This window comes from Perna viridis, chromosome 7 (genome assembly GCF_037379345.1).
Source record: "Perna viridis isolate PV_CMFRI_1.1 ecotype Kerala chromosome 7, ASM3737934v1, whole genome shotgun sequence".
Taxonomy (NCBI): Eukaryota; Metazoa; Mollusca; class Bivalvia; order Mytilida; family Mytilidae; genus Perna; species Perna viridis.
In genome coordinates, this window is record NC_142451.1 from 16,929,379 (window position 1) to 16,954,199 (window position 24,821).

Consider the following 24,821-nt stretch of genomic DNA (forward strand, 5'->3'; position numbering starts at 1 on the left):
CTTAACATTCCTCACATTTTCACTGATTTAATTTGCACGTGATTTTTAACTGCTGCAATATTCTAACCTCCCCCTTATAATAAATTAACACATGCTGCAATATTTTAACCTCCATCTTGTGATAAATCTACCCCATGTATTGGGAGAGGGGTTAAAATATCAAATTGTATCCTTGAGTCAATATTTCACAGGAGGCAAAATATATGACACCAGTAGATTAGAACTTCTGTCGCATATATAACTTTACTACAATTTTGCAAATTACACAATTTGTTAGTATATACAGCCAATATTACATGCATGAATGTAATATATGCAACAACAAAGTGTAAAAAATTTGTTATATGTATAATAAAGGGACAACAATGTCGAGTCTGGGATAGAGGCTTAGCAATGGTCCATTTTATTATGGCATGTAATCTTTTTCCTCAAAGCCCTTGCAACCAACATGCATATATCTACATCATGTACAATATCATGTAACATGCACTGCTCCTATAAAAACCTTAATAATATTACTATCTTCATTTTGGTAACGTGTATCATGCATTCTCTACAATATTAATAAACGGAATATGCATTGCATAGCATGCAGTTATGGTTGTAACAAAACAAAAATTCCTGGGGCCTGAGAAGGTTCTATACATCCATAGGTATGCTGATTCAATGTCTAAACCCTTCAAGTCTACATATATCAACCACACCATAGCTCAACACATAAGCTATTTAAAATCGTTCTTTATTTCTCTGATAGTTGTAGTGCTTGCATATGATAAATATAAACACAACATTTCATGTTTGTCATGCTAGGTATACCCACACTCATTGGACCCAAAAAACAAGAAGTTGTCATTGGACAGAAACGAAATTGCATTCAACATGTGTGTCATCATATACAGCAACATACCAAATATGAAATAAATCCATCCAGTGGCATTTCAGATTTTTTAGACCAAAATTTTCCTTATATTTCCACAAAACAGGAAGTTGAAACATCATCCAAAATAGCGTATCACCAATGCCTCATCTGTCTAAAGCCAAATACCAAATTGAAATTAATCCATCAAATTGGGAGATATTTACAATGAAATTCAGTGAGACAGACAGAATAGTGGTTGAGGGTTGGATGGACAACATGATTCCAATATAACATCCACTTGTTAAGAAGAGGTCTGATATTTCATCTTTTGTATGGTTGGACATCTTAAGCTACATGTCTGACAATATCATAAAACATTGAAATTTTCCCACCAATATAAGTTTTTGTTTTTTCATTTTCAAAAAATGGGTCTAATTTCATTTTATCTTTTTGTGTATGCTCCTAGCTGAGAACTATTCTGTTATTGACTACATGAAAAGAATTTTTTATCAGTTCTCTCCTATCAGTGCATGTTTTGATAGTCTTGAGTGTTGAAAGTTAAGTAACAACAAAATTGTGTGGTAAAAAAAACTTTAATTTGTACCTGTAAAAACTTGGTTAGATATCATTCTGCCAGAAAATGTTAAGTGCTTCACAGTCCCTGTTTCAAAGTTTATCCAAATCCATCCTTAATTTGGGAATATGCTATCATTTGAAGAGACAAAATGCCCCCAATCAACAATGTAGCATGGTCTTAAAAAACAGTACATCCAATAGAACAAAATGTGCCATCTAGCTACTAATGATCTGGTCGCTATTGTTTTTGTCATAACCAATAAAAAAGAATTCTTAAAACTAAACTAACGGGTATGTTTACTTCATTTCGTGGTGGGTGTATCAAGATCTTCATTGAAAAATTAGACACTTAACATAAACTTGAAGCACAACCCAACAGACTGAGATACAATCCAAATTTTATAAGTTCTTAATTTTTGTTAGGTATGAAATAAGATTATTTTAATCAGACAGTTCGTGCAAAATGTTGTTTGGTAGCAAATAATACTGATATTAGTATTCTATGAAGATTATTTTGGGGAGCAGCCTTTCAGACCCCATTGATTGAGACAGTTATTTTAGGGAGAAGTGATTGAGACAGTTATTTCAGGGAGTAGCCTTTCAGACCCCAGTGATTGACACATAAATCATTCTTACTCTATAATTCTGATACACCTAAAAGTCAAGAAGTTAATATGCTGTATGTAAATGATCATTGACAATAATGGATTTAGTACATTGCTATATCTGTATCCCCAACTCTCAAAATTTTATTATACTAAAGAAAATGATGAAAAAGTTTCCATAGAACAAAATGAATATGAATCAAACACATGTTCTTTAAGAATGAGGAGACGAAGTTACTTTCGCATGCATGCAACAATTATCAACAGTTAGAATCAACTTATTTCATTGAAACTTTATGGTATTCTATTATCTTCCGGGAAAGTAGTAAAGAAATGTTATAAACATCTTTCTGATAAATTGTTACATACTTTTCATAGTAATAAAGACATCTAAAGCTGAGCATATCAGAAATTATTCTTTTTCCAAATCAAAGTTTTGAATAGTCATGTCCGATAATATTCAAGTTTATGCTCGGACTTATATTGAAATATTATCATTTAAAAGAAAAAGCAAGATAAATACCGGCTCAGCAAACTGATTATCCCACAGCACTGTTGCTAAGGCATTACATTCCTGGTTGCCATGGACTGTTACAACAACTGGCAGTGACAATGTCTGAAATATAAAAAAACATACCAGTGATGAAGAAAACTTCTGTGAAAAAGAAAGACAGATTATTATCATTTGAATAATATGTATCAGGTGAAATCTCAAATACTGTAAACATACTAACTTTTTGCGGTGTACTAATTTTCACTATTTTGGCGGTGGACAGAAAACCATGAAAATAGTACACGCCAAATTGATTTTTAACACTATATAACCAGTCATTTTTTTTTACACCACGAATATGTTCACTTGACAGAATCCGCGAAAAATTAGCCACTGCGACAATTAATATGTTTACAGTAGTTCCTAAAAAAAACAAAAGTTTAATAAGTCTCAGAGACATGGAACTACAGAACTTTTCACATTCAATTGTGATGCCATGATATAACAGCAAATGGGAGAAAATTCATGGGCCAGAAACTCCTTTTCTTCCATCTTAAAGAAGTTAACCACAGAATATTAGATCCTAAATTTTTAATCAAATTTTTTAATCGTCCACTTAGATTTCTTCAGGAGCATATTACTAAAGAGATGTGCATTAGGGAACACTTGCATAACAGGTCAGATCCAATGATTTTGGAAGGAGTGATTTCCAGACAATTATTTGCTAATTTATGCCCAAAATTAATTCCAGCCCCTGGCCCATCTAACCCCTTGATCTTTCACTACATATTCAACACTGGACTGTGTTCATAGATAACTTCCTGTCCATAAAGTGTAAATTGGTCTACACCTGGTTACTTTGAAAAACTTGATGAAAAACTAAAAAAAATTCTTTCATATCTGCATAGAAATGAACGAGATATTTACCCACACTTGGAACATCAACTCTCCATTTCCTAGCTGGAAATCAGATTGGAAAAGTATGCAGAATTTTTCTTCCGTAACAGCCTACAATACATAAAAGGAAAAATAAATAATAACATGACAGAATATTTTTTTAAAGCTGCATTAGCTGTCATTTTCGTAAATTTTTGTTTCTTTTGAAATATACCTTAACTTCGAATTACTAAATAGTACACTTCTTGTACAATTTCATTTGATATCCACAAATAAAATGCATTAAATACATGAAATAGGTATCTATATACATGTATTTATTGTCTTGCAAGACAAAAAATCGACCTAGATAAGTTAATATGCATGTGACTTCTGGTGACCTTAATCCACGCATGTGCTGCAAGGGCCGCTTCTTTAAAAAAAAAATCTGATTGCAAAGCGAAAGTGGTCATTAAACACCAAGGAAGATCAACAGACCCAAGCCTTAAAAGAAAAAAGTTCAAATATAACACAAGGATCCTTTTGAAATTTACGTATTATGATATAATGCGGCTCAAATATGGTCATTATTTATTTGAAAACTAATCAAGATATAGATGAAATGAAATGAAAACAAGACACATGCTTACCTGTGTATCCGTTATTGTTATTTTTTTGCCAAGGTTAAAGTATTTTAACCCTGGTGAATGTCCTGTCGGCAATCTTCGGAAGTAATGGCGAAAAATAATTAGATCAGACCTATCGATCTTCTCTGATTAAAAAATACGTTGTTTTCACAATATTCTGTAGGTATTATCAACATTAATTGCTTCAATTGCATTACTACAAACTTATTTCATTGAATCAGCAAAATTCAGTAGAATCAAAACTGAACAAATTTGGCAGCTAATGCAGCTTTAAGTGAGATTATTATCAGAATTGGTACAATTCAACCTGTCAAACCCTTTTTAAGCAGTGGGATACTCATAGTATGACTCAATAAAATGTCTGGTTTTAACTGGTATCCTGTTTATTAATGTTTCACTGAGTTTGAATAGATTTTAAACAATCCTCCAGCATGTTTTTGAGTTTCTGTTCTAGAATGTCAAACTAATATTAATAGGATAATTAATTGGGAAGAGTGAACAACCAAAATATTATCACGAGTGCCGAAGAACATCCAGATTTAACAAGTGTGCGGAACTTGTTCCACGTGCAAGTTAAATCCTCAAGCATTCTTGGCACAAGTAATCATTTTTTGGTTATTCACGATAACCAGTTGATTATCCTACTTATTATATAGATTGTCTTCATAATTTATAAATATGTTCAACAAGAATTTTGAATTCTGTGATTGGCAGATTGATATCAAAGTTGTGACTTTCGGTGGGAGAAAGTGGGAGGGTGAAATTACCAAATTAATTACACAGTGTGAATTATCAACATATATTACACTAATAACATCCATTAAGTTACTTTAGATTGCATAATCATTGTTATCATCCAAGCCCTCATGGAGGACAAACAGAAAGAAATTCAAATTTAATGAAACTTACACAGATGTGTTTAAAAACATATTACTGACTTTTCAAATAATAGCTATAATATAAATATCTACAGTGGTTTACTTTTTTCAATCATTTTGTAAATTTAGGATAACAGTTCTTTAATGATACAAAACTATTCCCATTTCATATTGATTTTATTTTTTTAATGAGTATACATACATTATTTTCACAAATATATTCTCATAAATCAGTATCTGAGATTATCATTAACACAAAGGGAGGTAACTATGTTAGACTCCTTTAATTACAAAATGTAACATATGTACAACTATATTTTTATCAAAAGATTACTACAGAATATTTAAAAAAAGACTAAGAATTTATATATGAATTTATTAAGTTTTTTTTCATTTGTGACTTTAAAAGACTTTTACATGTATTTTCTACTGGTAAAGGTAATCCCTTTTGGGATTCGGCATTGGAGATATTTTTTGTTTTGACCATTGGGGGTGGTCAAAACAAAAAATATCTCCAGCACCTAATCCCAAAAGGGTTAACTGGTAAAGGGAGATAATGAAGCATCAACACTCATTTTACAAGGCAATATATTAATTATATATTTTTAGTGAAAAATACTAAATAATTGAATTTTTACGTATAAAAAAATCATTTTACATAAAAATCTCCCACATGAGACAGTGTCAATGGGGGAGAATCTCCTAAAATGTACTGTTACAAAAGTTAACAGGTATTAATCATACAGTTTTAAATTCCTTACTTCAGTTCCTTTTTTATCTGCTCGTTTGATTTTCTTCAATTGCTGTAAAAATAAAAGAAATAATTTAAGTTAATGGGCACAGCATGCTTATATATCAAATTCCCCTACATTGACATTTACATGTAACAAAATAAAATTTGAATTCAAAGGAATATATCTCCTATAAAATTTATGGAATAAGAATCTCCTTAAAAAAGATAAATTATTACCAACCATATTTGTTGCAAGGGTTACAGAAAAATATACTGAAACGTATCTGAACAAGACACCTATAGAACTGAAAGGTTGGTTCAGTTTACAGAGAGTAAAACTGATAAAAATAGACTCCCAAATGATGTAAGGTTACGGCTGGTTGCCAGTTAATTCAGAGTTGGTAGTTCAGAGCAGGTATCAATGTACTATTTTGAACATAAGTATATGTGACATTGGTAAAGTTTGATGATTATTGGACTATATTGTTGGAGAAAATACTTAAAATAAACATAAACCTAAGATTTGATGGACAGACAGACAAACACACAAAAGTAAATATTTATGTGCCCTAACTTTGATAGTCAGGCACAAACTTTTAATTCAGTACCAGTTTCCAAGTGGTAACAGTAACAATTTTTAGTAAAAATGACAGTAAATCTGAGTTTGTTTAATTCATCAGACCTATCTGATAAAATAAGGTCTAGTCCTGATTCTGGAGGATCTGTGCAGGACACATATCTGACAGGCTAAGATTTCTGTTACATTGTTGTAATACACAGGACCTTTTAGAATATCTTTGGGTTAGACTGAGCATTCCATTTTATCAGACCTTAGACTGATAGTGTAGGAAATGTGTCTTTTTAAACTCACACTTCAGCACAAAATATTTACCATGTTTCTGAACTGAATACTAAGTTCCCCTTTTTGTTCATGGTATTCCATGGTCCCTTCTTTATTCAGAATGTCTCCACTGTTGGCATCTTTAGCCTTCACATCATTCTTCAGCAGTCCCCGGGCTTGTTCCTCACTACAAATTGAAATTGATTTAGTATTAGGCAGGTGTAACCAATGAGAGGATGAGGATGTAAGCAAGAGAGGCTTTATTGAGGGATATGTTGCTGATAGCATTATAAGGTTGTAGGTTCAAGCATATTTGAGTAACTTATCTGAGGGCTTTACTGTCATACATATTAAACTTCCACATTTGCACCACATGATGTGCTACAGATCACTTCCAGTCAGGCTGAAATCAGATCTCCATTGTTTCTATGGTCATAGATTAAATTCATATAAACACCATGATCTCTAGGAAATTAGTCAGTGTTTTAAAATTTTTCAAAATTTTAGGTTTCCATGGGAAAACTCTAAACTTTCCCACACTTGAAGCTTGCTTTCTAGACTAACAATTCAAGGTTTCTATTTGGCAAAAGGAAAGTGAAGCATAATAAACAACTTTCACACACTTAAATAGCACTTGTCCTACTTGACGGGAAAGTGGAATTCTAGAACACGAATTTGTAATAACAAAATCAATAGTTGATTTCTTTGTATTTAACTTTAATGAGACAATTTCAATAGCTTTTACAGTACAATCCAGGATTTTTTATATCTTTTTTATTTCAATACCAATATAACATTGCTATACTCTTATCAGGGATGATTTTAGAGCAGAAATTGGTGAAATCAGAAATAAATAAACAGTAAAAAAAAAATCGTAACAGTAAAATCTGGATTTCAATAATCAGAATTCAATAAAAAAGCGGAACAAAATCATCCCTGTCTTATAGATAATCCTTCTATGACTTGTAAAAGGCATTTGGCATTTAAACTACTTCTGTCACATGAATCACTTTACTTATGTTCATAATCCTTCAAGTTTTACAAGTTTGATGACATGGTCCAGGTGAAATCAATGTTAATACTAGCTCCAATCGGACTCTTTCTAATTCTAATTGGGACAAGTTTTTTTTTATAAAATTGTTTTGTTTCCCAATTAGGCCAACATTTTTTATAATCTGTTTTACCAGACTGCGGACCCTATTTTAGCCAAAAATATAATAAAAATAAAAGTATGCGAATGTTGTTTTATTTTTGTAAATTACATTGACTCCTGGAATATTTTCAAGAAAATCCCATGATGAAAATAAAAAAAAAAATAGATCGCAAATTTTCATTGGACGAGTAAAAAAGAAGCGACCAAACAGCGATTGTTTTATTTTAGTAAGCTATTGGAAGTTCTTGGCATTTATCTTTAATTAATAAAAAACACTGAAGGTCGATGACCGACCACAACAATGCGGTCAAGGGTCAACCTACGATTATTTCAAATTCGTAATTATTGGGGAATACAGAAAGGTGAATCTTTCTATATCCGTCAACAAAATAATTGATAAGATTGTCGATGAGGAAGCTGTGGTGGCCATAACAAGGTGTCCTGCCATGGTCCCACAAATATTTTTATTATGCAAACAGCTTCACAAGGATTTACTTACTTAACTCCATGAGCTGCATGATTATAAAATAAATGCTTATTAACCTAACAACATTCTCACTCCCTGCTCAACACACCAGTGGGCAATATTACACTAAAAGTTATGTCTAAATCTCAACACATCTTGTAACACCGTATAAAATGTTCTGCACAAAAATAAATTACATTTTACACAGCAAGACTCATCCAACATTCCACCTCCGCAATTGATACTGATGTAACCAAATATTTCAATACCAATTGTAAATTCAAAATAATCATCTTATCCCGAAAATGCTCCTCTCTAACCACCAAGAGATAAGATAGATCCTTTATGGATAAATTAAAGGAATATATATTTATATACTGTCCTGGGTAAACATCTTGCCTAAAATTACCATTTTATCTGGCTCGATCAGCTGATGATTATTGGTCATTATAATAAATGTACATGTCATAATTGTGACCAACATAGACCTTTTTAAACTTAACTATCAAATTACATAAACCAAAGATGGACAACACTGCACCTACCAATAAAACAATTATCAAAACATATTATATCAATAAGATGCTGACATCCAGTCATACCAATGACACAATACAAATGTGATTCTCCAACTAATAACCATAACTGATCAGTGACAATTAGAACAAATGTGGCATGGGTTCTGATGTATTTACCTAGACAAAAATAAAGTGAAGGGTTGAAATGTTCACAAATGACTTATGACTTACAATACACATTCAAAACACTTTGGAAATGTGTAAATGTATCTGAACATTAAAAATATTTTATACACCTTCTTTTCAAAAAGTTAAGTAGCAGTCCGCCTAAGAATCATGCAATTTTCACTGAAAGTGATTTATTGATGTCAGATATTTTATCCAAATTGACTTTAAATTGGTTGGATATATAAGAAAAACAATGAATAAAATGAAAAAATGAAAAATGTTTTCACCGTTACCATAGCAACAACCACTCCTTAGCAGCCACCAATTTAGGGCCTAATAATCACAAAAATGTCACAATTTGAATGTATTTCTTTATATCTAATGGTAGATATTTACCAAACTAAATAATTATATTAATGAAGTGTATCTTATGGAAAACAATTTACAATAAAGTACATTGCAATCTGATTGGTTTAGATCTGGTTACCATAGCAACCAAAATTCTTAATTTTTGACAATTTGAAATATACAAAAATAGGCTATGTTCAGATCTGTTTTGCTAACAAGAGCAAGAAGATATTATCCAAATGTATGCATGGATGTGTAGTAGATGCCCTCTACTGAAACATATAAAAAATAAAAACATGTAGCATATCTGTTTTTTGCTCATTTGGACCTTAAATCACCCCCATAAAGACTTTTCTTCTTCTTAACACTTTTCATACAAACTTTGTCCAGACCATAACTTTTTTGTCTTTTGACCTAAACTTCTAAACTTCTAATATTTGGTATGTTGGTATATCCTCTCAAGGCAAAGTGTCACGTACCGGAAAGGTTGACCTTTGACCTTGACCTTTAACCTCAAGGTCAAATAACATACAAATTTTGGCAAAATATGATACACAATTTTGTCTGTGCCATCACCTTTTGGTCTTTTTACTTAGATATCTGACCTGTTTGACATTTAAGTAAATCACATCAAGTTAGAGTGTAATGTTCTAGATTGGATGACTTCTGACCTTGGCCTTTGACTCCAAGGTCAAATGACATACAAAATTTTGGCCAAATATCATACAAAATTTTGTCCGGGGTATAATTTTCTTTTGTCTTTTTACTTAGACATCTGATATTTGGTATGTGATTATGTTTTCTCAAGGCGAGGCGCATCATACTAGATTGGTTGACATTTGAAATTGACCTTTGACATCATGGTCAAATAACATATCAACTTTTGACTTGCTTTATTTCCATTAACTGATCTTATATGGTTTTAGAGAAGAAGATTTTCAAAATTGCACATGTACATGTGGAAAAAATTAGAATTGTTTCAGGAGCCATAACTCCTATATTAGTAGATGAATCGTGTCGGTATTGGCCAATCTTATGATGCTGAACTATATAACCCTCCAAAAAAGGGCAACAACCTTTGAGTTGTTTGCAAAAAATTGCCTTCTGACCCTTATGTTCTATTTTTAGTAACAGGGGTTATGTTTTTGTCATGGATCAAGAATCCCAACATTTGTTTTGTGTGGAATACCATACAAAACAATTGTTTTTGAGGAGAATATTTTCAAAGTTGTACATACGAGGAATGCCAAAAAAACTTTTATAGGGGTCATAACTCCTACATCAGTTGTAAATATTGTTTGCAGAATTTCGGCATAGGTTTTCTCTTAATCCTGTACAATATTATCCCCTGCCAGAATTACGCTAAAGGCAACAGTTTTTTTAGTTATTTTCAAAAACAATGCCTTTAGACACCTTTGTACTATTTCTAGTAATGCCGGCAATGTTTTTTTTCACAGATCATAAATCCCAACAGTCATTTGTGCACAATTATCAAGAGGAGGAGAATTTCGAAAATTTGTCGATGAGGAGGGACACCAAGTGATGGCATAAGCTTACTTGACCTTCAGCAAGGAGAGCTAAAAATAACAAATGTTTCTTTACTTGCCTGTTACCCTACATCTATTACTTGTAGCTGTTAACATTTAGAAGGACCTATATAACTAGAGGCTCAAGAGAGCCTGAATTGCTCACCTGGTTAACCATTTGCTTATTTGATAAAACTTGAGGAATCAGACAGACCAAGTTAAAATCAACTAAATTGTCAAAATGAAGGAAATACTTTTCATAGCATTTTTATGGCCTGAACCAGAATTTTGCTTTTTTTTCAAAAACCTGTCTTGTGACCCCTAAGTTCCATTTTTAGTACAGGCAGCCATATCTATTCACAGATTAAAAATCACAACAGTCATTTTGTGCACATTACACTAAAGAACTATTATGCTTATTTTCATTCATTGATCTTAAATGGTTTTAGAGAAGAAGATTTTCAAAGTTGTACATGTTAAAAAAACAACAAAAAACTGTTTCAGGGGTCGTAACTTCTACATTAGTCAATGAATGGTTTTGAAAATTTCGGCATAGGTCTTTCTCATGATGCTCAAAAATTTTACCGATGACAGAAATTTGGAAAAGGCAACGGTTTTTGAGTTATTTGCAAATAACTGCCATCTGACCCCTATGTTTTATTTTTAGTAATGGCGGCAATGTTTTTTCATGGATCAAAAATCCCAACCGTCTTGTTGCGCAGAACACCTTAAGGAACAATCATGCCAAGTTTAAAACCTGTCAGTCCAGTAGTTTCAGAGGAGAAGATTTTTTAAAAATTTGTCCACAACGACAACGACGACGGATGCCAAGTGATGGCATAAGCTCACTTGGCCTTTGGACAGGTGAGCTAAAAAAGGAATAAGAGTGTTAAATCAGGTATAGAAAAGATTACAACAAAATAAAATTTAAAAAAAGATTTTTGAAAAAGTCAACAATGACAACAGACAACTACAACGAACACGAAGTGATGGCAATAGCTCACAATGACCTTCGTCCCAGATGAGCTTAAATATACAATGAGAAACCAACCTCTTATAACTAAATTCTGTTACTCAGAATGTTAGTTTAAAATGCCAGATTTTGATTAATTTAAGTTTTAATTAATCTAAATTAAATATCATCTATTGGAACAAAATGTAAACTTGACCTGTAACTTATTATTGTGAACTTATCATGTCATTATCTGCAAGTGTTTAGGAAGAGTAATCAAGGGAACCAAGGTCATAGCAGCAATCAAGAGAATGTAATCCAGGGACAAAGGCCAGACATGGAAAACAGACATACACAACAAAGAAGTAACAACTCGTCTGAATAGAGCTGAAATATTGCTGCTCGGACGTTAAACCCCGACAAACAAACAAACAAAGTAACAAAAGCAAATGAGCAACTCGGACTCCACTAAAAACTGGGAGCATGGACCAGGTGCACCAGTAGGGTAAGCATCCTCTGCTTTTCTAGAAACACCCGCCGGGTTGCTCATAAAAAGTCAAGTCCAGGGTAGAAAAACGAGGAAAGGAAAACTATGAACCGTTGAATAAATCAGTTTTCATGGTGCTGATGGATACACCATAATGATCCACGAGTTCATGATGACGATTATAAAACTTCTGTAGTGATGACTTCAATCTTGTAGCACCATAACCCTGTTCCAGGAGCCTATTTGTTGAAGTTGTAGCGCAATACAAAAAGTCTGCGTAGTTTTGGCAAGCTCTGACATAACGTATGAGTTGTGATATGAACACTCCATACGCAGGTGCTGAAGAGATGTTGCCACAGATGAAAGGAAAGTTAACAATTCTGAATGAAAAGTCATCACGTTTGTCGTAAAGTTTGGTCAGTAGTTTTCCTTTACCATCGATTTCTAAGTGTATGAGGCTAACTTCACATTGTCTGTAGTATCCTGTATCTCAAGTTCTTTTGGGTAGATGTGATGTATCAAATCCACGAAATTAGGATTGTTTAAAGATAATACGTTATCTATATAGCGGAAACTGAGATTAAAAGATCTAGCTAAACGATATTCTTTCTTTCTTATCAGATCAGCCATTAAGTCAGCCTCATAAGAGTGAAGGAATAAATAAAGGAGCACAATTTGTTCCCATTGGAATGCCGACCATTTGTTGAAAAACATGTCCACCACAATGGACAAATATTTTGTCAATTAAACTTCCAGCATTTTGTACACATCTTCCTCTGTATATTTGGAAGATGATCTGGAATTATTTCTTACAAAGTATGAGAATCTCTACCAAGAACTATATATTTGTATCTAGGTGTACCATCTTTTCTGGAAAAACAACGATGTATAATGTTTTTAAGTCGAGATTTTAACTGAGTATGGGGAATAGAAGTATACAGTGTTGAAAAAGCATAGGTTTTAATGCTATTATATTCAGATAATAGTCTTGAACTAATTGTCTCCAAAAGATCTTTCAAATTTTTCAGGATCCACATTGGATTAATACCACTACGGGAGTAACAAGTGTTGTAGTAGGACTGCAGACCTTCTTTGACAGTTGTGAGTATAGAAGTTAAAAGTTTTGAAAGAGGTTTGGTGGTACATTTTGCAGATCCAGCTATGAAACGTTGTTTGTATGGATTCTTGTGGAGTTTAGGAATCCAGTACATAGACAGTAAATCACAATCATCGTCCTTGGTAGAGAGACCAAAAGAGGATAGCACAGATTTATGGTTTTCCACAATCTCTTCTTTGGAGATTGTGGTAGCAGTATAGGTCTTATCACTGCTATTATTTTCTACGTCTACCTCTGATAATAAACATTGGATGTAAAACGTTTTGCAGACAATCACAATGTTGTTTTGGGCTTTGTCTGCTGGTACGACAACATATTTGTCATGTATAGTAGAGAGTGTTTTTGCTACATCAGGGTCATTGAAAACTGATGTAGCCTTGGCACTCATTGACCCACTTAAAACTTTCATTGTTTAAAAATTAAAGACCTCACAGCCTTTAACCACTCTGACAGAGAATCAATGTCTTCTTGTTCTCGTTTTATCCATTTTCTTGCATAGTCCTCGATGGCATCCATAAGAACTTTAAAGTCCTTAAAACTATTATTTCTATAAAATTTGCTAAGTTCAAGGCCCGTGATTTCGGTAAAATCATCGAAGTGAAACCAAACACAAACTTGTATTGTAACTTATCACGGTTAATTTCTAATAAAAATCATGTCAATATCTGCAAATGTTCAGTAAAAAAAGTCAGGAAAATGGTTATTTCTGTGAATTTTGGTAAGTACAAAGCCTGTAATTTCGGTAAAAATTATCGAAAAGTAAACTTGACCTTAAACTTATCATGGTGAACTTATTAACCAACAAAATATTTCAATATCTGCAAGTGTTTAAAAAAAAGTACGGAAAACTTAAGATGGACTGATGGACTGATGGTCAGACGGACGGGTCAAATACATTATACCCTGCGCAACTGCATTGCGTGGGGTATAATTATTTAAGCTCTGAGTTCTTCTCCTTTGAAATAAAGAGAACACATATTCCATAACAGATGTAAAAGATTAGTACTGCTACTGGAGTTACGCACAATCAGGTGATCAAGAGCAAGTGATTCTTTACATTTATGACATACTGTGAGGTGAAATTTTGCTTGAAATCAGTCATTAACTTAAGCCAAAATTGTGTATGTCATTTGACCATAAGATCAAAGGTCATGTTCAAAAGTCACACACCTTGGTACATGACACTCAACCTTGGCGTGAAATACCCACATACCAAATATCTTAGTAAAAATGCAAAAAAGTTGTGGCACAGGCAAAATTTTGAGTGGTATTTTGCCAAAATGTGTATCTCATTTGACCATGAGGTTGACAGGTTAAATTCAGGTAAAATTTCATCTATTCTGGCAGCAACACTCCACCTTGAGAGGATATACCAACATACTAAATATTAGAAGTCTAGGTCAAAAGACAAAAAGCGTTATGGTATGGACAAATTTTGTATGAATGGCATCAAACTATGGTATGTTATTTGAACATGAGGTCAAAAGTCAAATTCAAATGCCAACCACCCTAGTATGTGATGCCCGACCTTCAGGTTTTATAATCCCATACCAAAAATCAGATGTCTAAGTGAAAGGACAAAACAATTTTAGCCCAGACAAAATTTTGTATTGTATTTAGCCAAAATTTTGAATGTCATTTGACCTTGGAGTCAAAAATCAAGGTCAAAAGTTGTCCTATCTTGAACATTACACTCTACCGTAGTGTGATATACTTAAATACCAAAAATCAGATATCTTGGTAAAAGACAAAAACAATATGGCCAAGACAAAGTTTTTTATGGTATTTTGCAAAAACTTTAATGTTATTTGTCCTCGGGGCCAAAGGTCAAGGTCAAAGGTCACCTACCTAAAAGATTACTCCCTGCCTTGATGTGATATACTTAAATGCCAAAGATCATATATCTAAGTAAAAAGACCAAAAAACAATGGCACAGACAAAATTATGTATCATATTTTGCCAAAAGTTGTATGTTATTTGACCTTGAGGTTAAAGGTCAAGGTCAAAAGTCTCCCACTCTGTTATGCAACAATTTACCCTGAAAGGATATACCAACATACCAATTATTAGAAGTCTAGGTCAAAAGACAAAAAAGTTATGGTCTGGACAAAGTTTGTATGAAAAACGATAAGAAGAAAAGTCCTTACAGGGGGGATTTTGGGTCCAGATGAGCAAAAATCAAAGATATGCTACATATTTTTATTTTTGATATGTTTCAGTGGAGAGCACCTACTACATATCCATGCATACATTTAATTAATATCTTCCTGCTCTTGTTAGCAAAATGGGTCTGAACATAGCCTATTTTCGTACATTTCAAATTGTCAAAAATTAAGAATTTTGGTTGCTATGGTAACCAGATCTAAACCAATCAGATTGCTTTGTACTTTACTGTAAAGTGTTTTTCCAAAGACATAGTTCATTAATATAATTATATAGTTTGACACTTTGTGAAATTGAGTATCAAAAGCTCTTACTTTTCGCACATTTAGATTATAGTAAAAAAAAAAACAAAAAAACAAAAAATAATTACTTTTATTTTTATTTTTTCCATCGACACGCAAAGACTTCGACTTTTATTTTTATTTTTATTTGCTCCCCTCAACCCAATTTTAAAAAAAAAGCCCTGTAAAACAGATTATAAAAAAAAGTTGGCCTTATGAATTCATAAAATCTTTTCATAAAAATAACCTTATGATAGAGGCCTTGACAGTGGGTGGATTCATGTGGATGTTCAGCTTTCCTCCAACCAGTAACCTTATCTTGGCTGTAAACCTAGAATCCTTTTTCAGGACTTGTGGTGGCTGCTGCTCAACGATAAAAGTACTGAAAAGATACGTTCACTTGATAAGATTAACATTTTCACAATATGTTATCTCACTTTTCATAATTACATCTCCAAGAAATACAAAATAATGTGTTGCTGTGGTTTTATTATTTTTCTTGGTTTTCCAGGGTGGCATTCTTTTAACTAATTTCACACACTTAAATAGCACTTGTCCTACTTGACGGGAAAGTGGAATTCTAGATCACTGATTTGTAATAAAAAATACATGTATCAACAGTTGATTTCTTTTGTATTTAACTTTAATTAGACAAATGAACAATTTTCACTTACCATAAGTTTTATAAGTAATCAGGGAAATGAAATTGGTGTCATAATTTTTCTATAAATGTATCAAATACTGAATTTCCATTCATCATTACTATCTCAATGGTTAGTGTTGTGAACATGTAACTACATTAAGTTAATTGTAACAAAATATTTGTAATTAATAGTAAGTAAAAAGGCTTTGCTTTGGTCACAATTTTACCAGAAATGCAGAAAAAATCAATGATTTAAAAAAAAATATTGACCCACACAATTGCAAGTACCCTATAAAATGTCTTTTTTCTCTACCCATGAAAATATCCACAACATTTTAAAAAAAAACTTCTATCATTAGACAATCCTCCACAATCAAATTATTTATTAATCCCAGCAGTTATAAGGCAAAAAAATCGTACTCATTTTTCCTGCTACCAGCAAGAAAAAAAATAGGGTAGGTAGGTAGGGAAATTAATTAATTTTTCCAAAAAAAATTAAACTGAGTTAAACAATCTAGACTTTAACAGTGTGCATGCCATAATGGCCAGAAAATGTTTACAGTAGGCACAAAAAATAGGGTAGGTAGGGTAGCAGAAGACAGACATATTGTTTTCGACCTATTGGAAAATTATTTCACAAGATTAAAACATAATGTAAAGGGAGATAAACACAGCAAGCCTTCATTACTTCCTATTGGATAGATATCATGTAAGATTGCCCAAAAAGTTAATGATACCTACCTTGTTACAAGAGATGACAACAAGCCAGTTATTTTCTGGTTCAGTTCTGGTAATACATCATTCTGGTTCTCACCACTTGAGTTCAGGGGAAGCCTCTGTCTTAAAACTTCAAATTGTAAAATCTGCTGTCTGCTTTTCCAAATGATTTCTGCTAAACTTTCACTCCTGAAATAAATAAATGAAGTGTGAAAGATTTTTTAATCAGTATTTTCACCTACAAATGAAAATACACATTACTTGTACATAATTCCCAGTAAATATTTTATTCGATAGTTCTTCTGTAAATAAGTGTTTTCATGTTAAGATGGCAAGTGTGAGACAAGGTCACATGATATTTACTCTTAGTGTTATCCAACCAAAGAAAGCAATTGATGAAGTCACAGGCCATTTCACTGATGAAGCCAACGGCCATTTCACTGATGAAGTCACAGGTCATTTCATTGATGAACTCACAGGTACTTTCACTGATGAAGCCATCGGCCATTTCACTGATGAAGTCACAGGCCATTTCATTGATAAAGTCACAGGCCATTTCATTGATGAAGCCACTGGCCATTTCATTGATGAAGTCACAGGTCATTTCATTGATGAAGTCACAGGCCATTTCATTTATGAAGCCACTGTCAATTTCATTAATGAAGTCACTGGCCATTTCATTGATGAAGTCACAGGTACTTTCACTGATGAAGCCACTGGCCATTTCATTGATGAAGTCACAGGTCATTTCATTGATGAAGTCACAGGCCATTTCATTTATGAAGCCACTGTCAATTTCATTGATGAAGTCACTGGCCATTTCATTGATGAAGTCGCAGACCGTTTGGGATCATGCAACGTTATGTCACAATGACAGTTGTTGCAAATGATGGAAATAATCTCCCTAACTTTAGGTAGAATGCCAATAAAATGTAACATGTACTGGAAGAGATGTGTTTCCACTTGTTTCCAATTATTTCGTACATTTGGGAGAGAAATTCATGGTCTATTCATTCATTCTGTTGTGCTTAACTCATGTGAAATACAAATTTCTCAACAACAATTTAAGTAGTCCAAGATCTTTTTTAGGAACTTGTGTTAGAATCTTTTGTTTTTTCTGTCAGGACCATGAAATAATGTCATTGTTTTTAATTAAAGTAATTCAAAAGGTGAAATGCTCACAAAAAACGTACAAGAAGTTTTGCTCTGTTTTATAAATCAAACTTCTAATAGCAGATTCGTGCATACCGTTTTATTCTTTAACTCATGATATGACCCGTCCACAAGCTGACAATACAAACAAATCCTAATCTTAACACTGGAACTGCTGTACATCACTTCTTTCAAGTAAAATGATTCAATGTATGAACCATACTTTGATAAAAATTGATCTCTAAAAAATTGTATGATGATTAATTGGATCTAATTTCTCTCATATGATACAACATCAGCAAATATAAAGGTCCTTTATTTTATGATTTACTGCAAAATGACATTTGGTTCATACAAATAACACCATTTTTTGGGTTCAAAAACAGTCTATAATCTTTAAAATAACTTCATTATATTATCTTTGTTCCTCTTTAAATGAATTTATTAATTTCAGCTTTTTATTAAACAGAAACAAGGGAGGTAATTCATTTTTGCAATTTATTGGACCACATAGGTCAAAAATTAAAATTCAGCATATGAACCCTCAGTCAACCAATCAACATCCGTTGTCCTGTAAACTGCTATCATATAAGTATTGACTTCTGATTAAAGATTATTAAAAATGAAATTACTAATTAGTAATATACTTTTTCATGGTAACTGCGGGGTAATTAATAAGCCTGCACAATATATACTTCTGGAAGGAAAATTCTTTTATTCTACCCCAATACCTACCTTCTGGTAAGTGTATCTCACACATGCTCATCTATTGTCCTGTTGTTATCACGAGAAGGTCTATTGACAAACATTGTGTTGTTATATCAAAATAAATCTGATTATAAATTGTGAATGAAAAAATTAGACAAAAAAGATTTGGAAATATGTCATTGCTAAAACATTTTGTCAACAAACCAAAATGAATACATCACAAAAGAAAGAGAAATATGCAACAAAGTCAGACCAGGAACCAGTCAGCCCAAGACCAGTTTTAACCATTCCTGACATTGCTGTAACAAGAGGGATTATAAGTGTCTTCAATATAGTTATCTTTCTTATTACTTTAACAGCATTACTTTTTTCTAGCTGGCATGGCATAACAACAGACCAAAGATTTATGCTAAACTTATACCATAGTGTAAATTGAACTTAAGCACTCATGTTTTCTATAAATACTTCTAGTAAACTACTGAACAAGTTCCTGAATATACCCATTACTTATCTACCAGTAATAGTAAATTACGACAAAATACATGTAATAATAATAAAGCACTATCATAAGTTACTGGTAGTTTCACACAAATTTCAGCTTCATCGATATTCTGGTCTGGGCCATGATATTTTTTCACAAAAAAATGCGAATCAAAGTGCTGATAGCACTGGCAGTTTTGGATTCTTGTGAAAATTGTAGCATGAACAAAAATTTCAAAGTTTATATGATGTTAAATAAAATTGTGATCATACATTGCATTTAAAATACTATTAAAAACAGTCCTTTTTTAAGTATAAACTGAAAGTCAATCTATACAGGTGATCCAACTTCACACACATTTACAAATTTTTGTTCCATTTCACCTTTTTCCCCAATTTTAAATCTATCCAAAAGTTTCTGTGCATTAACATTCAAAAGCTATCTTAACAGAGTATTTATCCTACTTAACAATTATACTGAAATAAAACCATTATCAGCTTAAGAAAATAATTTCCTCAACACAAGATTTTTAAAATCTAGACACTTAAATCAATTTGAATTTTCCTGCCAATTTTACTCGGTTAAAATCACTGCTCTTCACTTCCTGTCTATAAATGGTACAATATTAATGATAGGATGGATAATTTGACTTATAAGTGTGTTAAAATAAAAATATAAAAACACATTTTATCCTTTCAGACACATTACTGCCAGAAATAAATTCCCTAAATGTAAATTTATTACTAAATATCTTTCATAGCCAAAAAGGAGTCCTTCAAATCTTGAGTTGATATGAAGACTAGATCTTATTTGCATAAATAACAGAATATCATTGAGAAGATAAATTGCAAGAAACATATTTAATTGGTATAAAAGAGGTATTGAATGATATAATAGGAATTATATTTGGACTACATTTTTGTGTAGTGTTCAGAAATAGTATGGAAGTTCCAGTGATAGACCAGTGACATAAGGTATTTTGATTCTGAAGAAAAAAAACAACAAAAATAGAAACTGGTACCTAACAATTTCCAACTCAAACTTTTAATCAATCAACAAATTATACAGACATGATTTTAAAATGCAACCAACAAAAGAAAAACAGAAATTGACAAAATTTGTCAGTATACTGTCAAAATATAAGATCATATTAGTAAAAATAAGAATACAAGAGTAATTCTATTATTAAACAGGAAGAAATCACATTGATTATCTCCCAAAAAGATAGCTGATTTACTAGGTAAATAACTTAATAATAAAAAATTACTCAATTTGAATAGATCAAATACTTGTTATAATGGTGCTTTTGAATTTGCCCTCACAAAGTCAGTACTTTGTGAGGGCAAGTTCAAAAGCACCTTTATAACAAGTGAATTTAATTGCACATATTTACTTAGGAATAAAGACTTGCGGATAGACTGAGTTGAGTATAATTCTCACCATGACTGTAACATATCAAGGAGTTTATCATCAATTGGAGCACCATTCCCAGACAGTTGTTGTTTCCTCTTCCAGTTGATCAACTCCATGTCAATTACTTTCTTCTGAACCTCATCCAGTGTAAGGAATGACTTTTGATACTTTGCCAGCAGACCCTACATATTAATTACAGTACATATTTAATTGATTTTACATGTAGGAACAGATGAGATGTTGTTAAAAATAAAACTTACTGGGTATATAAAATATTAATGCAAATAAAATAAATTTCAAAGCATCAGATACTGTAAAAGTATTTATTTTGCGGATGCTTATTTTCATGAACTTAGTCAAGAGGACAAATGCGCAAGTATCAATTTTAGAGGTCTATTTCACAGGTACTACTTTTTGCTCTTTTATGCTAACCAGGAAAAATTAACACCTTTACAGTATAACCACATACAAAGAGTTGTTTAAGGAGGTAGACCTAGGGTAAGGGACACAACTCTTAAAAATCATTGGAACGTTTGTATTCAATTCAGCATTTTACATCAATCTCATATAAGCATCAAAGTAACCTGGATTGATTTTATTCTGTTTTAAAGGAAAGCATGAGAGGCTTTGGTAAAATTGAATATGATACAAACATGTCACTGATTTCAAGAGTTATGTCCCTTACCTTAGGTCTACCTGCTTAATATCATATTAATTGGTATGCTGTATATTTAATGTATTATGTTAGAAGGTTGGGGAAGGTGATGTGAGAAGCTGGGTAAGGCTAAAAATATAATAGTCTTACTTCCTCCTACTAGCAAGAAAAAATAAGGTAGGTAAATTATTCTGTTTTTCAAGAACATTTTACATTGAGTTAATGGGGAAACAATCTAAACTTTAACAGTGCTTCAGCCAAATTGGCAATAAAATATTTAGGGTAGGCACCCAAAAAAATTGGGTAGGTCGGGTATCAGGAAACAGACATTTTTTTTTTGGCTTGATTTAACAGATTTTACTGATAAAGTATTGGACTGTTTTTTTTAATGTGTACTACACTATCCTTGTACGTAAGGAGATCTGAAGTAGTGTAAATGTGATGGACACTTCATTGAAAGTGGATTCATTTCAATATGTACTGTTGAAACAAGATGCTGCATGTTTTATAATGCTAAGAATGCACTGTACAAGTTATTATGCGTCAAACCAATATACCAAGTTGTCTAAGCATTCCATCGAATGGAAGCTGAGAAATCTGTTACAAAAATGTACAATGGAGGGACAGACAGAGTGACAGACAAAGTAATAGCAATATAATATTATGGTATTATACCTCTCTAAGTAAGCATAAATAGTCACAAACATTTTTTGTTAAGTTTCAATTTTATATTATTCATGTAATAATGCTCTTGTTTCAAATAGGTTATTATAAAAGAGGTGCTTGAAGTTCTCAAATCAATTAACCTTTAACCCCTGTTTACCATGACTTACCATTCTGAGATCAAGGACTTCCTGAGCCTTTGACTGTAAATCTGCCTGTATAGTGTTCTTCTGATTGGTTAATTCTTGCACCTTGTTCATCCAATCAGTTTTCTCTTTTCTTAGTGTTTCCAACTCATTTTGGCTATCTCCTACTGCTACCTGTTGAATCTGTGTTTCCACAAATTCTAACTTGGCATGAACCTGATTAATCACTGTTGTCAGTTGTGCTGAAATGGATTACATTATTTATTTACATAAAATGTGGTTAGGCAAATTTAGAAATACTGTGAGCCCTGTCAAATACCCTCCCACTCCCAAAAAAAATAAAATAAAATAAAGAATGCACCAAAAATTTGGCACTATCAAGGCTACCTCAAGTTAACTAAGTTTGTTGTCTTGATTTTTCACCCATACATTTCTATCTTGTTCAAAACACAGTTTTCTGACCAGGTTGCCAAGTACCTTTTATATTTAATACTTGATCATTATAACAAATGGTCTGTTATCAACGATTTTTTCAACGAATAACTTTCCTTGGCCATTTCCACCTTTTTTTAAAGAGTAAAACTTCATAACATGGAAACAATAAATCTGAAATTTATAAAAATCGAAAGGGAGCTTACGTCAAGAGATATGAACAACTCACCAAAGTTTCATAAAAGTTGGTGAAAGTGTTTTTGAGTTATTGTGTGAAATTACTTGGGTAGTGAGTCTATTTGGATTGTAACAAAGTTAGCAAGTTTATTTAACAGTCACTTGAGAACTGCTTTTTAGGTGACATGAGAGTAATTTAGTCAGAATATACTTCCACTTCTGAATCAAGTTATAGAACAAGTATAGGTACATTTGAATCACCTATTTCCCTACAGTAAATACAGTAAAACCTGCCTAAACCATACTTCAATACAGTAAGACCTGCGTAAACCAAACTTTAATACAGTAAAACCTGCCTAAACCAAACTTTAAAACTTATAAATAAAGGAGACGTGGTATGAATGCCAATGACAGTTATCCACCAAAAGTCAAGCAAGAAACAATTTAACTTCCACAGGTCACCACACATGGTTTTCAATGATAGGCAAAACCCATACCATAAAGCAACCTGTGAAAGGCCAAAAAAAATGAAATGAAATTATTTATAAATGAAGCAAATCAACTTTTCTCTATCAAAAAAAGTAAATCAAATAACAATGAACATAAAATCAACCACAACCACCGGGCTACAGGTTCCTACCTTTCAGATAAATAAGGGTTCAATTTCAACAGGTTTCACTGTATTCAACATGGCAACATATACTTACAAATTACAGTATTGGCATTTTTCCATTGTATTGTAAGGGCTTCTTGTTTTTCCTGTAACTGTTTGATATCAGTATCTGTTACCTAAAAAATTATGCAACATCAAAATATAATAAATACATATATTTGTATAACCAAGAGCCAGATGGTGATTGCAGCATATGTTGCAATGACCAGTTTGTTCTGCGAGAAATTGTCAGAATTTGATCAGGCAATAAACGATGCAGAAATGCAGGAGAACATAGATATTGAAATGACCCATGTTGATAGTCCCCCGTTTCGTGCACCATTCACTTTAACACCTGGACTCAAGTGCAAATTTGCAATATAAGACCTAATAAAAGTAAAATTATCATACCTTGGAATCTTTTCATATTTGTTTTTTACATAATTTGTTTTTTGTATCCCCCAAGAAAAAAGAGTTGTGAAAGCTTAAAATAAGGTGTATGTTTGTCAGAGCATAAAAATATTAGAAAAATGCAGCAGTGACAGCCAAACGCTGTATTGAATGTGCAGCATTGAAAGGGTTAAGATTATACACTTTTCAATCAAATACAACTCTATGGTTTTTTTCATTCCCTGTTGACATTTGAAAGAGAAAAAAAATATGTAGGCTCCGATGTAAATCAGGTTGTTACCATCATGTGAACATGAATACTTTGAACTAATACAAATTTCACATAGTAATACATTCTGTAAAATGTTTACTTATTTAAGTTATTTAAGAAATAATTTGTGAAGGGGGTAGATTTGTACTCATTTTAACATGGGTACGGCAGTTATATTCAATTATTTAACACCGAGCGACAGCGAGGTGTTAAATGAAAATATAAAATGCCAAACCCATGTTAAAATGAGTACAAATCTACCCCCCAAAAGGGATTATTTCTTTTCAAATATGACAAATATGTTAATTTTTGTGACAAAAATTTCCCAAGGCGTAGCCAAAATAACGGCTGTTCTGTTTCACCTCCCCCGTATGGAAGTGATTAAATATGTATACTTATGTCATCGTATGTGTTAAATATGTGTATTTATATAACTGATTTCAATTAGATAACCTCTCAGCCGTTAAATCATCATGTAAACGTTATTAAATGAGTGTTTTGTCTCAAAGTGACAGCGAAAGAAGAGACGGTGTGCAGGTGCTAAAGGTGGGGTTGTACCGACATATACTGTTCGACGATATGAAGACATCATATTAGAATTTACCTTTTATTCACATAAGATCAGCAATATAAA

At 32.4% G+C, this 24,821-nt stretch overlaps 1 protein-coding gene across 9 annotated transcripts in view; it reads right to left on the reverse strand.

The window, feature by feature from the left end:
- The window catches only part of LOC148611566 (signal transducer and activator of transcription 5B-like), a 79,358-nt gene that overhangs the window by 30,827 nt on the left and 23,710 nt on the right, over nucleotides 1-24,821 (reverse strand). For 7 of the 9 annotated variants that reach the window (XM_088592231.1, XM_088592235.1, XM_088592228.1 and 4 more), the window contains 10 exons: nucleotides 23,582-23,663; nucleotides 22,290-22,507; nucleotides 20,829-20,983; nucleotides 17,072-17,236; nucleotides 15,935-16,069; nucleotides 6,560-6,695; nucleotides 5,696-5,737; nucleotides 3,461-3,541; nucleotides 2,564-2,656; nucleotides 2,072-2,089 (listed from right to left, as the gene is read on the reverse strand). In XM_088592231.1, coding sequence (XP_088448357.1) covers nucleotides 2,072-2,089; nucleotides 2,564-2,656; nucleotides 3,461-3,541; nucleotides 5,696-5,737; nucleotides 6,560-6,695; nucleotides 15,935-16,069; nucleotides 17,072-17,236; nucleotides 20,829-20,983; nucleotides 22,290-22,507; nucleotides 23,582-23,663 — 1,125 coding nt within the window. The remainder of the gene's footprint in view (nucleotides 1-2,071; nucleotides 2,090-2,563; nucleotides 2,657-3,460; nucleotides 3,542-5,695; nucleotides 5,738-6,559; nucleotides 6,696-15,934; nucleotides 16,070-17,071; nucleotides 17,237-20,828; nucleotides 20,984-22,289; nucleotides 22,508-23,581; nucleotides 23,664-24,821) is intronic. The other 2 variants (XM_088592229.1, XM_088592232.1) reach the window with 1 other exon arrangement.